At 42.8% G+C, this 12,363-nt stretch overlaps 1 protein-coding gene and 1 long non-coding RNA gene across 2 annotated transcripts; both read left to right on the top strand.

Annotated features, from left to right (window-relative positions):
• Positions 1–8,782: 8,782 nt before the first annotated feature.
• LOC123495009 (uncharacterized) lies at positions 8,783–9,822 on the top strand. The gene is made up of 2 exons (XM_045231609.1): positions 8,783–8,983; positions 9,085–9,822. The coding sequence occupies exons 1-2, from the start codon at positions 8,783–8,785 to the stop codon at positions 9,820–9,822; spliced, it is 939 nt and encodes a 312-aa protein (XP_045087544.1).
• A 56-nt stretch (positions 9,823–9,878) lies between these two features.
• Positions 9,879–12,066, top strand: LOC109736886 (uncharacterized). The gene is made up of 2 exons (XR_012188685.1): positions 9,879–10,036; positions 10,120–12,066. It is a non-coding gene; the product is annotated as an uncharacterized lncRNA (long non-coding RNA).
• Positions 12,067–12,363: the final 297 nt, after the last annotated feature.

Raw genomic sequence — 12,363 nt, 5'->3', positions numbered from 1 at the left:
GTTTGAGTGTTATTTAGTATCTTCTCTGTACAGGCTGTAGTGTTTTCTTTTCTTTTCTTTTTGATGTCATATTGTAAGCTGTTTATACCACCAGTTAGCACTACTACAATGCTTCAACACCAGCTTCAGTAAATTTAGGGCCTATATAATACCTATTTTTGTACCACGAACCAAACCATGTATGGCTTATTTTTCCTGTCCACAAATATTGTTATTGGTTCATCAGCAATTAGGTCGATATTGGGTGATACTAGCTGTCATGATCCACTAAATGGAGTGAGTAGTTCTCATGACTCGTCTTTCTGTGCATTTGTTCCTACTTTGGTGGCAGTTAGGTGGCGGAACATTGGTTTTTTGGCAGCCTGTCTCGTGAGTGTTGTTTCTTCAGCCAACTTGCGACAGATGGGCGAACCCACCTTGAGATTTACACTCAAATGGAAGAACTTTGATGAAGCCTTTTGGTTTTATCGGGATTCCTTGTCTCATCTCGTATTATGTGTTTCGTACAATTTTGGACCATGTGAAAAATAAGTCGGCACTTGGATGTTTGCAGATGCAAAGGCGAGCTTGGTGCAGACTTTGTGCAGTGTTAATGTTGTGTCAGTAGTTGAATGTGTGATCATGTTTAATAAGGTCATCAGGTGATTCAGAAACGATGCCAAATTTTGTAATCTTGCCTAATTGAGTTCGGTAGCATTGAGAGAGTGTTTGAGATAAATAGTTGACGGAACACTTAATGTGCCTGCAGTATGAAAACAATTTGCAAATAGTTCAGTCTCACGTTAAGCTTTTTTCCAGAACAGTCTCACGTTAAGCTGATCAAACTGAAAACCAGTTATCCGGCAGTCATGTCTTTTTTCCCCATACAAAGATATGCACTTAGGTGCGTTCTCAAATTTGCTAAGGAAGGAAAGCAGAGGAGACTAAATTGGTTCACAATTTTCATTTCCAACAAACTAACAATCTTTAGAACAGAAATCTGTTACAAAGTTGCTACCAAAGTAGCATCCTGATTTCTCAGACTTGTAGCGTAAATTGTTGTTATTTCAAGATGTGTAAGCATAATGCATGAAGTTACTGCAGACAATATTGACAGCAAGTATCAGTATCGAACCGTAAGTTAGGAATAGAAAAACTAGCAGCTCAAGCCTCTGTGCCAAAATGCTTCATGTGACTTTTCTGGTAGACGGCGCACCGGAGGGTCGGTCCGGGAGGCCGCTGCCTCCTACCGCATCAGACTCCCTTGGGCATATGGCAGGCGGCCATGGCCCGGGCGGCATTACTATGGAAGACGTGATCGCTTTTGGAGGGATTCCGGCCCCTATGTCTGGTGACAGACGTTTTAGTCACCGGATTCAGGCCCAGCCGGATGTAGACGGCATACAGCTGGGGCGTGCCATGAGGGCCGCCAAGCTTCGAGACATCGAGGCAAATACAGGTATGTCAGTCAATACAAGTTGTTCCATTCTTCACTTTTCTTAGCATGAGATTATTGATAAAGCCCACAACTTAGGGATATCTCTTGGTAGTAATGGCAAAGAAACCGTCAAATCCATTAACGATCTATTAGATTTAGAAACGGATAGAGTCATGGATTTAATATAAAACATAGCGGCGGTCAAACCTATGAACGATTCCGATATTAATAATCTTGGGGTTACGGCGTTACAAAGTCTCTGTAAGGATCTGGTTTCCACGGAGGGCTTAGAAAATGAGGGCGAGGATGTGGTTTCAGAGGGATATATGGCCCCTTTACAAACAGATGTCAGTTCTGCCACTGCCAGTGGTCATGAGGACGCAGAGGTGATGAAGGATAAACCAAAAAGAACCTGGAAGAGGAAGGTTTATCCTACATCGACAGTGCGTAGGAGTGCGAGAGTAAAACAAAAGAAAAAATTCCATGATAATATATGAAAGGGATCTTTTGGAATGGCAGAGGTCTAGCGGACTTGGCTAAAAGAAGATTCCCTAGAGAAGCAGCAATAGAGCATAAATTGGATTTTATGGCTTTATTATAGACGGGTAGAGATAATTTCACCTCGCAATTCTTTGACACCATTTCAGTCGGGGCTGATTTTAATTGGCATGGTCTACCTCCAAGGGGTCGGTCTGGAGGTATCTTACTCAGGGTGAAGTGCGAATCATTATAAGTGTTGAATGTGGTTTACGAAGATTTTGCCGTCAAATTTCATGTAAGGTCAAAAGTTGATGGCTTCAGATGGGCTTTGGTGGCCGTATATGGTGCAGCCCAGCCGGAGCTTAAACCAAATTTCCTTGCAGATTTGGTGAGAATTTGTGAGGATGAAAGGCTTCCCATTCTGGTTGTGGGAGACTTTAATATTATTAGAAGACAAGACAAAAAAAATAATGTCAATTTTGATGAAATATGGTCATTCATGTTTAATACGATCATTGAAAGTCTTGATCTGAGGGAGATTGACCTCACTGGAAGACAATTCACATGGGCCAACTCTTTATCAGTCCCTACTTATGAGAAATTGGACCGAGTTCTCGCTAGTGTTGAGTGGGAACAGAAATTTCCATTGGTAACGGTTAACGCTTTACAGAGGGCCATTTCCGATCACACCCCACTGTTAATCGATTATGGGGAAGCGACCCATGTGGGAAACAGAAATGTTTTCTCTTTCGAATTAGGATGGTTCGAGAAGGAAGGCTTCATTGATCTCATTGCAGCAGAATGGGCCAATGAGTCGGGTGGGTCTTCTAATATTGATAGATGGCAAAACAAAATTAGACCCTTGCACAAGTTCTTGAGAGGATGGGCCAAGAATCAAAGTGGTATATATAAAGTTGAAAAGGAGAGACTGATACTGTTGGGAAACGTTGCATGGAAAACAAAAAAAATTCTACACACACGCAAGATCTATCCATGGAGATGCATAGCAACGAGAGGGGAGAGTGTGTCTACGTACCCTCATAGACTGTAAGCGGAAGCGTTTAGTAACGCGGTTGATGTAGTCGAACTTCTTCGCGATCCAACCGATCGAGTACCGAACATACGGCACCTCCGCGTTCAGCACACATCCATCTCGGTGACGTCCTCGCCTTCCTGATCCAGCAAGACGGCGAAGTAGTGGACGAGTCCTGGTAGCACGACGGCGTGGTGGCGGTGATGGTGAAGCTATCTCTGCAGGGCTTCGCCTAAGCACTACGAAAATATGACTGAGGGTGTAAATGGTGGAGGGGGGCGCCGCACACGGCTAAGCAATTGTCGTGGTTATGTGTGGTGCCCCCTTCCCACATATATATAGGTGGGCGGGAGGAGGGAGCAACCAGGAGGCGCCCCCAAGTAGGCCGAATCCTACTCGGGGTCCTTCCCAAGTGGCGCCCCCCCTTACCATATTTGTCGAAGGGGGAAAGGAAAGGGGGGAGAGGGAAGGATGTTGTATCTTGTAATTAACAATCCAAAATTTGGGAAATTTCGGGATGTTACATCTTTCTCCTCTTCTCTCTCTTCATCTCCAATATAAAGTTGGCTTGTAAAGTTGAGAGGGATGCGGTGACATTTGATACGACCGCTGGTACGAGCGGGCAAGCTCATATTACACTAGTAGAAAATAGGGCTTTGGTCGAAGCTCAATTTTCACATTAGTCCCGGTTGCATTACGAACCGGGATAATGTGAGCATTAGTCCCGGTTCGAGCGGCTAGTGCGCCGGGCAGGCATTAGTCCCAGTTCAAATGGGACCTTTAGTTCCGGTTTGAGACACCAACCGGGACTAAAGGGGTGCGATGCCCTTTAGTCCCGGTTGGTGTCTCCAACCAAGACTAAAGATTAGACCTTTAGTCCCGGTTGGAGCCAACAACCGGGACTAAAGGGGTTCCGAAATTTGTTTTTTGTTTTCCCATTTGTTTTTTTAGTTTTTGTTTTAAATTGCTTATATCTTTTAGGATATTTGATGTTTTTGAGTGATTATTTTTGCATTAGATTCAAAATTTTGTCTACTTTCTGCTTGCGCCATTAGTTTTCAAATTTGAATGATTTAAATATGATTTTTTTTCAAATTTGCTTCAAACCCTAGATTGTGAATAATTTGAGTTTAAAAATAGTTTTAAATTTAATTTAATTTAATTTTAGTCACATGTTAGATTGTTGTCACAGTAAGATTTATTTGCTTATTTTTAGAATAATTTAAATTAGGATTTTAATTAAAACAGTACTGTTTTGCTTATATAGTTGTTTTAGTCCTTTAATTGTTGTTTTCAATTATTTTTAGTTAGTCCTTTGAACATGTTGTAGTATGCTTCAGTTAGACAATAGTAGATAATTTTTTATAATTAATTAATATTAATTTTGCTAATGTTTTGTATTAATAGTTGTTTAGCCTTTAATAATAGTTGATAGAATTAGTTTTGCTATATTAAAAAGTAATTCTTTTTGCCACTTTAATAGAATGCGACTCTGCCTTGGTTAACCTTAGTTGTGACTCTGGCTGGGACGGTGCTAGCAGATGTAATCGACGGTAGGATTGGATGGACACCATCCCGGACTAAAGAGGTTCTGCAATTTTCAAACTCTACCCCCCACCCCGTATCGCCATTTCAGTTTTGAAAAAAACAAAATAAAATGATAAAGACTTCAAAAATTAAAATCCTTCGAGATGTAGTTATGTTACTACATCTACTAGTTAGAAAAATTAAAAAAAACATAAATTTCGACATGTTTTACAAAAAAGTGTTATGAAAAAGTAAAACGGCTATAACTTTTGCATACGATGTCGAAAAAAACGTATAATATATCAAAATGTTCAGCACGAAAAACCCGGTTCCGATTTTGACGGCCGTCGGCCGTTTTGTAAATTTTTATAATCCTCAAATTCTGAAAGGAAAAAATGTTATCCTCAAATTTAAGTTTTTTTGAATTTTTGGTCAAACTATGGTCAAATTATGGTCAAACTACTTATTCAAGAAATATTAGTGTTAATAAAAAATTATTGTTTTTAAAATAATAGTTTCAAACTCAAACAGTGCTTCATGCTCAAGTTCAACTCCTAAGGGTTAATAGGATTGACAGCTTACTATTGTCAGGAAAACAACAAGTGCAGACTTGGAAACTAAGGGGAATAGAACTCGAAAGTTAAGCATACTTAGGCTGGATAGTGAGAGGATAGGTGTCCGGCCGGGAAGTTATGCGATTTGGAATGAGTGCTCCCACTGGAGGGGTGATGAGAGATTAAATTGTCAAATAATTCAGAAATTTGAAAATCGAAAAAAAAATAAAAATTTTCTATTTCAAAAAAAATTCTTTAGTCCCGGTTGGTGTTATCAACCGGGACTAAAGGCCCTCTGAAACCAGAACTAGAGGCTCATTTTCTACTGGTGGTATACTCCGAATGAAATTCCTTTCAACATGGAAGTTATCCGCTGTCGCCCGAAGTGAGTGGATATTGCTTCAATTCCTTCCAAATAGGATTACACCTACACAACAAGTAAGGAAATAAGGCTTCTTTGTTTTTGAAAGATATTCGTTAGTGAAAGGCGAAAACGAGCAAAACTCGCAATAAACAGAAACAAACAGCAAAGTGTTATATTTTAGAGCCATCAGTTTGACATCTCACCACGGTGGTTACCTTCATCCATGACTGGCTCTCCACCATCTCAAACATGTGTATCCTTCCATGAATCCATTCTTGATTAGAGCATCTTCAACACCCGCCCAACGTGCGGCGCGCTAAAAATAAGTTTGCAGCGTGCCGATCGCCTGCTTTGGCGTGGCAGGGAGTGCTGGCTCCAGCGACCGCGGTAAATTTAGCGCGCGCGCAGCTCCAGTAGGCGCGCTAAAATGCAGCGCGCGCTCTTGCACAAACAACATATGCGCTCCAAACACAAGCAAGAAGATTAAACACAAACAAAATAAATCAACAATAAATAGTTCAATTTCGTTATTAGAACTCAAACAAATAGTTTATCTTTCAATACAACAAATAGTTCAACAATACAACATCAAACGCACAAACCATGCTCTTTGTCGGCCATTCCAAGCCCACCACTCCTCAATGAGATCATTCTAAAGATTATCATGCGTTTCGGACGTCGAACGGCATGATAGGAGGCAACAAAACGGGCCACCCTTTCAGCCCTCCGCCGCACTCGCACGGGATGTCCCAAGAGCTCATAGTGAGAGTAGTCTACATCTTGGCCACGCTCATTCTCGATTATCATGTTGTGCATGATCACACAAGCGTGCATGATGTACCAAACAATCTTTTGATTCCAAAATCTAGCCGGTCCTCTCACAATAGCAAATTGGGCTTGCAAAATTCCAAAAGCTCTCTCCACATCTTTTCTAGCCGCCGTCTGAGCATTGTGGAAATCAAGATTTTTCTTACCTTCCTGTTTTTTCAACGGCTTCACAAATGTTTGCCACTTTGGGTAGATGCCATCCGCAAGATAGTAGCCATAGTTGTATGTACGGCCATTTGCTACAAACTGCACCGGTCGCAGTTCACCATTTCCAATCTTATTCATCAGTGGTGACCGGTTGACAACGTTGATGCCATTCAAAGATCCATGCATTCCAAAAAAAGTATGCCAAATCCAAGTCTCTTGATCGGTCACCGCTTCAAGGATTATAGTGGAACCCTTTTTTTGGCCATCGAATTGCCCATGCCATGCCTTAGGACAATTCTTCCAACCCCAATGCATGCAATCTATCGAGCCAAGCATACCAGGAAACCCGCTAGCTTTGTTCAACCCCAATAGCCTTGCGGCGTCTTCAGCATTGGGAGATCTCAAATACTCCTGGCCAAACACTTGCACAATTCCGACTGCGAAGCGCTTGACACACATGATGGCTTGGCTCTCACCCATGCCCAAGTGATCATCAACTCGATCGGCGGGGATACCGTATGCCAACATATGCAAAGCGGTTGTCACCTTCTGAAAGGTGCTATGCCCGAGCTCTCCGGCGGCATTCCTCCTTTGCTGAAAAAACCCGGTCATGGCTCACTAGTTTCTCTGCAATGCGCCTGAACAACTCGGTGCTCATCCTAAACCGGCGACGAAAGTACAACTCGGGGTATGTGGGATTCTCCACAAAATAATGCCTCATCAACCTGTTGTGGGCATCGATCCTATCCCTCCAATTTTTCTGCCGACCCATAACCGAACCACCGTGCTTCGGTTTTTTATTGATGTGCAGAGTTAGGATCATTACAAGATCCTCCTCCTCTTCCATATCAAATTCTTCTTCGGAAGAATCATATGACGAACTCATCCACAATGTTCAATTTAAACTAGGCTATAAAAACTACAAACAACATGCACCAAATTCATGTAAAAAATGTGAAGTTGAAGCAATACATACCTTGCGGGCGTTCTGTCGAACACCTTGTAGGCGCCGAGCGGCAGTGGGCGGCCGGGTGCTGTTCGTCGGAGGACTGCCGCGCGCGACGGGCAGCGGTGACTAGAGGGAGACGGTGGAAGCCGCGGCGGCGTGGGGATAGTCCGGGGAAACGACGAAACGGTCGGCGGAAGAAATGGGGCGGCGGCGGCGCTAGCGGCTGGATGGGGTAGGTGGAGTTGCGAGCGAGCGCTCAAGTGTCTAGTGCGCGGGAGCAGGCGCAGCAAATAAACGACGCGCGATGACGTTTCGGCCCGCGCGTGTGGTTTTTGCGCCTCTGCTGGAGAGCCCGGAGCGGTAGCGCGCATGCAAAAAGCACTAATTATTCAGCGCGATGCTTATATAGCGCGACTGTTGGAGATGCTTTAAGTGACCCTCGGTTTTCAAGATATTGTCATACGACATAACATTGCCATAAAAATTGCATGGATATGATCTTTTTGTCATTCCTCTTTAGCATATCTCGCGAAGCGACTTTAGTGAACTCCTTGACGCCATCGACATACGACATGCTTGTCCGCCTCTTTTTCATCAATTCAGACTAATTCATCTGCACACAAGGTGTTATTCAAAACAATATCAATTAACAGGCTCCCCTAAAAATGTGGAAAATTTGAAAGATTTGTTCATAATAATAGAAAAAAAATTCTAAACAATGTGAATTAGTTTTAGTTATAGAATTTTAGGAAATGCATGAACACTTTCCAAATTTACACAAACAGCTCCTCAGAATGTGTGAGCACTTTTTCAGAATTACATAAACATGTAAAAAAATGTGAACATTTTTTAATTGCAAAGGTTTAAAAACCATGATCACTTTTCAAAAAGCGCATGAACACTTTTAAAATTATATGGTAATTACTTAAAAGTAGAATACATTTAGAATAATTTTAAAAAAATACAAGAACACTATTTAAAAATGACAGGAAATTTGTTATTTCAAAACATGAATGCTTTTAAAACTCTGTCACCACTTTATTAAAATACAAACATAATCTAAATTCTATGAACATTTCTAAAATAGCTGAACATTTTCTAAAGTAATTTATACGTTCGAATTTGTTTTTTAATTTTAAACTGAGTTTTAACATATCAGTTTTTTTAAGTTCTACACTCTCAGTCTCAAAATAAGTGTCCCAGCCTTAGTATAACTTTGTACTACTAAAATCAATACAAAGTTGAGACAATTATTTTGGGACGGAGGAAGTATGATATAAGACGTTCCCGCCATTTCCGAAAACGTTAAATGCGCATTTCCGAAAACCCTTTTAACCGGGCTGAGACCTTTGAATTTGGGCGCGCGAAAATCCTTCGTCAGTTCCCGCCATTTCTTCCGCGCATAAAAACCAATACCCCGAATCCCTCGTTCCCATTCTCCAATCCCGCCCCCAAGCCGCAAAAGCCATCCCGCTCTGCACCAATGGATGCGCCGCCGCCGCCGTCGCCGGCGGCGCACAACCTCAAGAAGCGCAAGTTGGGCCGACATGATGAGCAAGAACCACCACCGGAGAGCGGCAGGGCCAGCGACGGGGTCGGCCTCGACTTCTTCAACGCCCTCCCCGACGACCTCCTGTGCACCATCATCTCTCTCCTCCCCACCAAAGACGGCGCCCGCACGCAGGCGCCCGACGGTGGCGGCCCCTCTGGCGCTCCGCGCCCCTCAACCTCGTCGGCCATGGCCTCTCCGGCCAGGTGGGTAAGCGCGTCATCTACATCTCGAAGATCCTCGCCGAGCACCCTGGCCCGGCCCTCCGCCTCTCGCTCCCCTGCCTCCATGAACGCTACCACGACAAGATCGAAGGCTGGCTTCGTTCCCAGGCCCTCACCGACCTCCAAGAGCTCAGCTTCGGCTACGACCCCCCAGGCTTCCCACCGTACCGGCTGCCGCCGCCCCCGATACCGCAGTCCGCGCTCCGCTTCGCGCCGACACTCCGCGTCGCCAGAATCTGCTACTGCTATTTCCCCAAGCTGCCTGCCGAGTCTCTGAATTTTCCGCATCTCAAGCAGCTCACCATGTACATGCTCACCATCTCGGACTTGTCTGCGTCGTCTCTGAATTTTCCGCACCTCAGGCAGCTCACCACACATGCAGTCACCATCTCGGGGGACGCTCTGCACAGCTTGCTCTCTGGCTTCCTTTCGCTGGAAAGCCTTATACTGAAAGATAATGTTGGCGTTGGCCGCCTCCGCATCAGCTCCTCGACTATTAGGAGCATAGGCTTTTCTGCTCCTCATACGTCTGTGGCTTCCCCTGTCCAAGAGCTGCTCATCGTGGACGCCCCTTGCCTTGGGAGGTTTCTACCACTCAGTGGAGGCTATGGTCCCTCCACAGTCCAGATCATCGGAGCACCCAAGCTGCAGATGACGGTTTTGCTGTCAAATGGCACATCCAAACTCCATATTGGAAATGGAACCATGGGTTTTCAGGTAAACAACAGGTTTCAGAGTCATGCAACCTGAATTCATACATGAAAGTTATTCTTTTCATTATCTGCAAAAAAAGGTTATTGTTCTTATGTAGGTCTGTCATTTTCTTCAGGAAATGCCTGCCATCAGTGTGACAACCATCATGCACACTGTCAAGTTTTTGGTTATTGACACCGTTGGCCCTGATCTTGATGCAGTAATTGGCTTCCTCAAGTGCTTCCCCTGCTTAGAGAGGCTGTATATCATTGTGAGTATTCCTATCTGCTTGTCAGCATGTGCTCTAGTTGATTAACCAACTGCCTTTACATTCTCTATTCTTTCCATCTCCAGTCACACCTACGGAAAGGAATGAAAAATGTGCGAAAATATGACCTGCTGGATCCAATTGAATGCCTCACGCTCCATCTCAAAAGCGTGGTCTTGCAGAACTACTGGGGCAACAAGCCAGATGTGGACTTTGCCAAATTTTTCATCTTGAATGCAATGGTGCTAGAGCAAATGATATTTATAACCCTCAACAGCTGCAATGAAAAATGGATGTCTGATCAACATAGGCGGCTGCAAGTGGACCACAGAGCTTCTCTACATGCTCGATTTGAAGTCAAAAGCTATTTGAGTCGGCACTGGATTGACTTCGCAGATAGCAAGCATACCCATGATTTATCTGTGGCGAATCCCTTTGCTGATAGGTTCGAGAACCGCATACTGGCCTTTGGCCTGACTTCTTTTGTAGTTTGAAGTTATCCCACTCTTCTGATTCTCTGTTCTGCTGTGCTTGAACGTTATTTACAATCTTTTCTGTTGATGTCATATTGTAAGATGTGTTAGCTGTTTACACCATCAGCTAGCAGATACTATGCTTCTGTACTGCATGTAATGAAGGCAAGGCCTATGATATTTCAGATGTTTTATTTCTTTTCTGCTGTGTTTGAGTGTTATTTATTACCTTCTCTGTAATCTGTATAGGCTGTAGTTTTTTTCTTTTCCTGTTCTTTTTTATGTCATACTGTAAGATGTTCATACCAGCAGTTAGCACTTAGCACTACTATTCTTCTACATTGGCTTTTGTAAATGTAGGGCCTTTATGTACTATTTTCTACTACGAATCGAACCATTCATGGCTTATTTTTCCAGTCCAGAAAGATTATTGTTGGTTAATCAACAATCAGGTTGACATTACAGAAAAAAAAAGGTTTATGGAGATTGAGTGGTAGTAGTTATCATGGTCCACTAAATGGAGTGAGCAGTCCTCATGATTCGTCGTTCTATGCACTTGTTCCTTCTTCTGCGCAGTTCGATGGCGGAACATCGTTTTTTGGCAGCCTATCTCATGAGTGGTGTTTCTTCGGCCATGATGTGTTCATTTGATGTTCAACTTGTGCCAGATGGGCGAGTCCATGTTGAGATTTACACTCAAATGGAAGATCTTTGATGAAGCTTTTTGGTTTTATCAGGATTCTTTGCTGGTGTAGGTTTTCTAACGTGCAGCATCCGTATATCGACACCCCTCCCTGCCACCTGTCTTATTTCGTGTAGAATCTATTATGGGTCTTGTACGATTTTGGACTATGGGAAAGTAAGTCGGCACTTGGATGTTTGCAGATGCAAAGACGAGCTTGGGGCAGACTTTGCGCAATGTTATTGTTGTGTCAGTAGTTGAACGTGTGATCATGTTTAATAAGGTCACCAGGTGATTCAAAAACTATGCCAAAATTTGTAATCTTGCCATGATTGAGTTGGGTAGCATTGACCACTTACAAATGCACCTGCAGCATGAAAACAATTTGCAACTAGTTCAGTCTCACGTTAAGCTTTATTCCAGAAGACAGTCTCATGTTAAGCTGACCGAACTGAAAACCAATTTTCATAGCCTGGTCGCCTGTAAATGCCACAGTCCGGCAGTCATGTCTTTTTTCCCCATGCATTCTCAAATTTGCTAAGGAAGGAAAGCAGAGGAGACTAAATTGGTTCAGAATTTTCATTCCCAATAAACTAACAATCTTTAAAACAGAAATCTGTTACAAAGTTACTACCAAAGTAGCATCCTTCTCAGACTTTAAACGTAAATTGTTGTTATTTCAAGATGCATAATGCATGAAGTTACTGCAGACAAAATTGACAGCAAATATCAGTATCGAACCGTAAATCAAGTATAGAAAAGCTAGCAGCTCAGGCCTATGTGCCAAGAAGGTATTGACAAAATGCTTCATGTGACTTTTCTGGTAACTCAAGCATTAGACCGACAAACTGAGGAATGTTCCCAGTTTCAAAAAAGAAGGGTTAGAAACAACCAGCGGGAATGTTGAACATATTCATCCATTGATTAAAACTCTATAACTAACATAAGCGGTCTGCTCAACCAATTTATTCAACTGATCCATAAGTACCCTTTGTGTGTTTTCGATTCTTCTATGGTCTCACTTGACCGTCGAGGTGCACAATGCATGTTTCGAAGAGTTTTTCAACAAAGGGTGGATTTTATTGACTAAAAAATGAACCATCAAGTGCTTGATTAACATTTTTTAAATACATGATCAAATTTTTTATAGATTTTTCGTATATGTAATAAACATT

Source organism: Aegilops tauschii, chromosome 7 (assembly GCF_002575655.3).
Source record: "Aegilops tauschii subsp. strangulata cultivar AL8/78 chromosome 7, Aet v6.0, whole genome shotgun sequence".
NCBI classification, from domain to species: domain Eukaryota; kingdom Viridiplantae; phylum Streptophyta; class Magnoliopsida; order Poales; family Poaceae; genus Aegilops; species Aegilops tauschii.
The sequence above is the reverse complement of the archived record's forward strand: the minus strand, read 5'-3'. Positions and strand labels throughout refer to the sequence as shown.

What these genes read in the sequence shown, in the direction of transcription:
- LOC123495009 (XM_045231609.1), top strand. Translation starts at nt 8,783, where the DNA reads ATGGATGCGCCGCCGCCGCCGTCGCCGGCGGCGCACAACCTCAAGAAG. An exon ending in AAGACGGCGCCCGCACGCAG is followed by an intron (nt 8,984 to 9,084) that starts GCGCCCGACGGT and finishes TACATCTCGAAG; the next exon opens with ATCCTCGCCGAGCACCCTGG.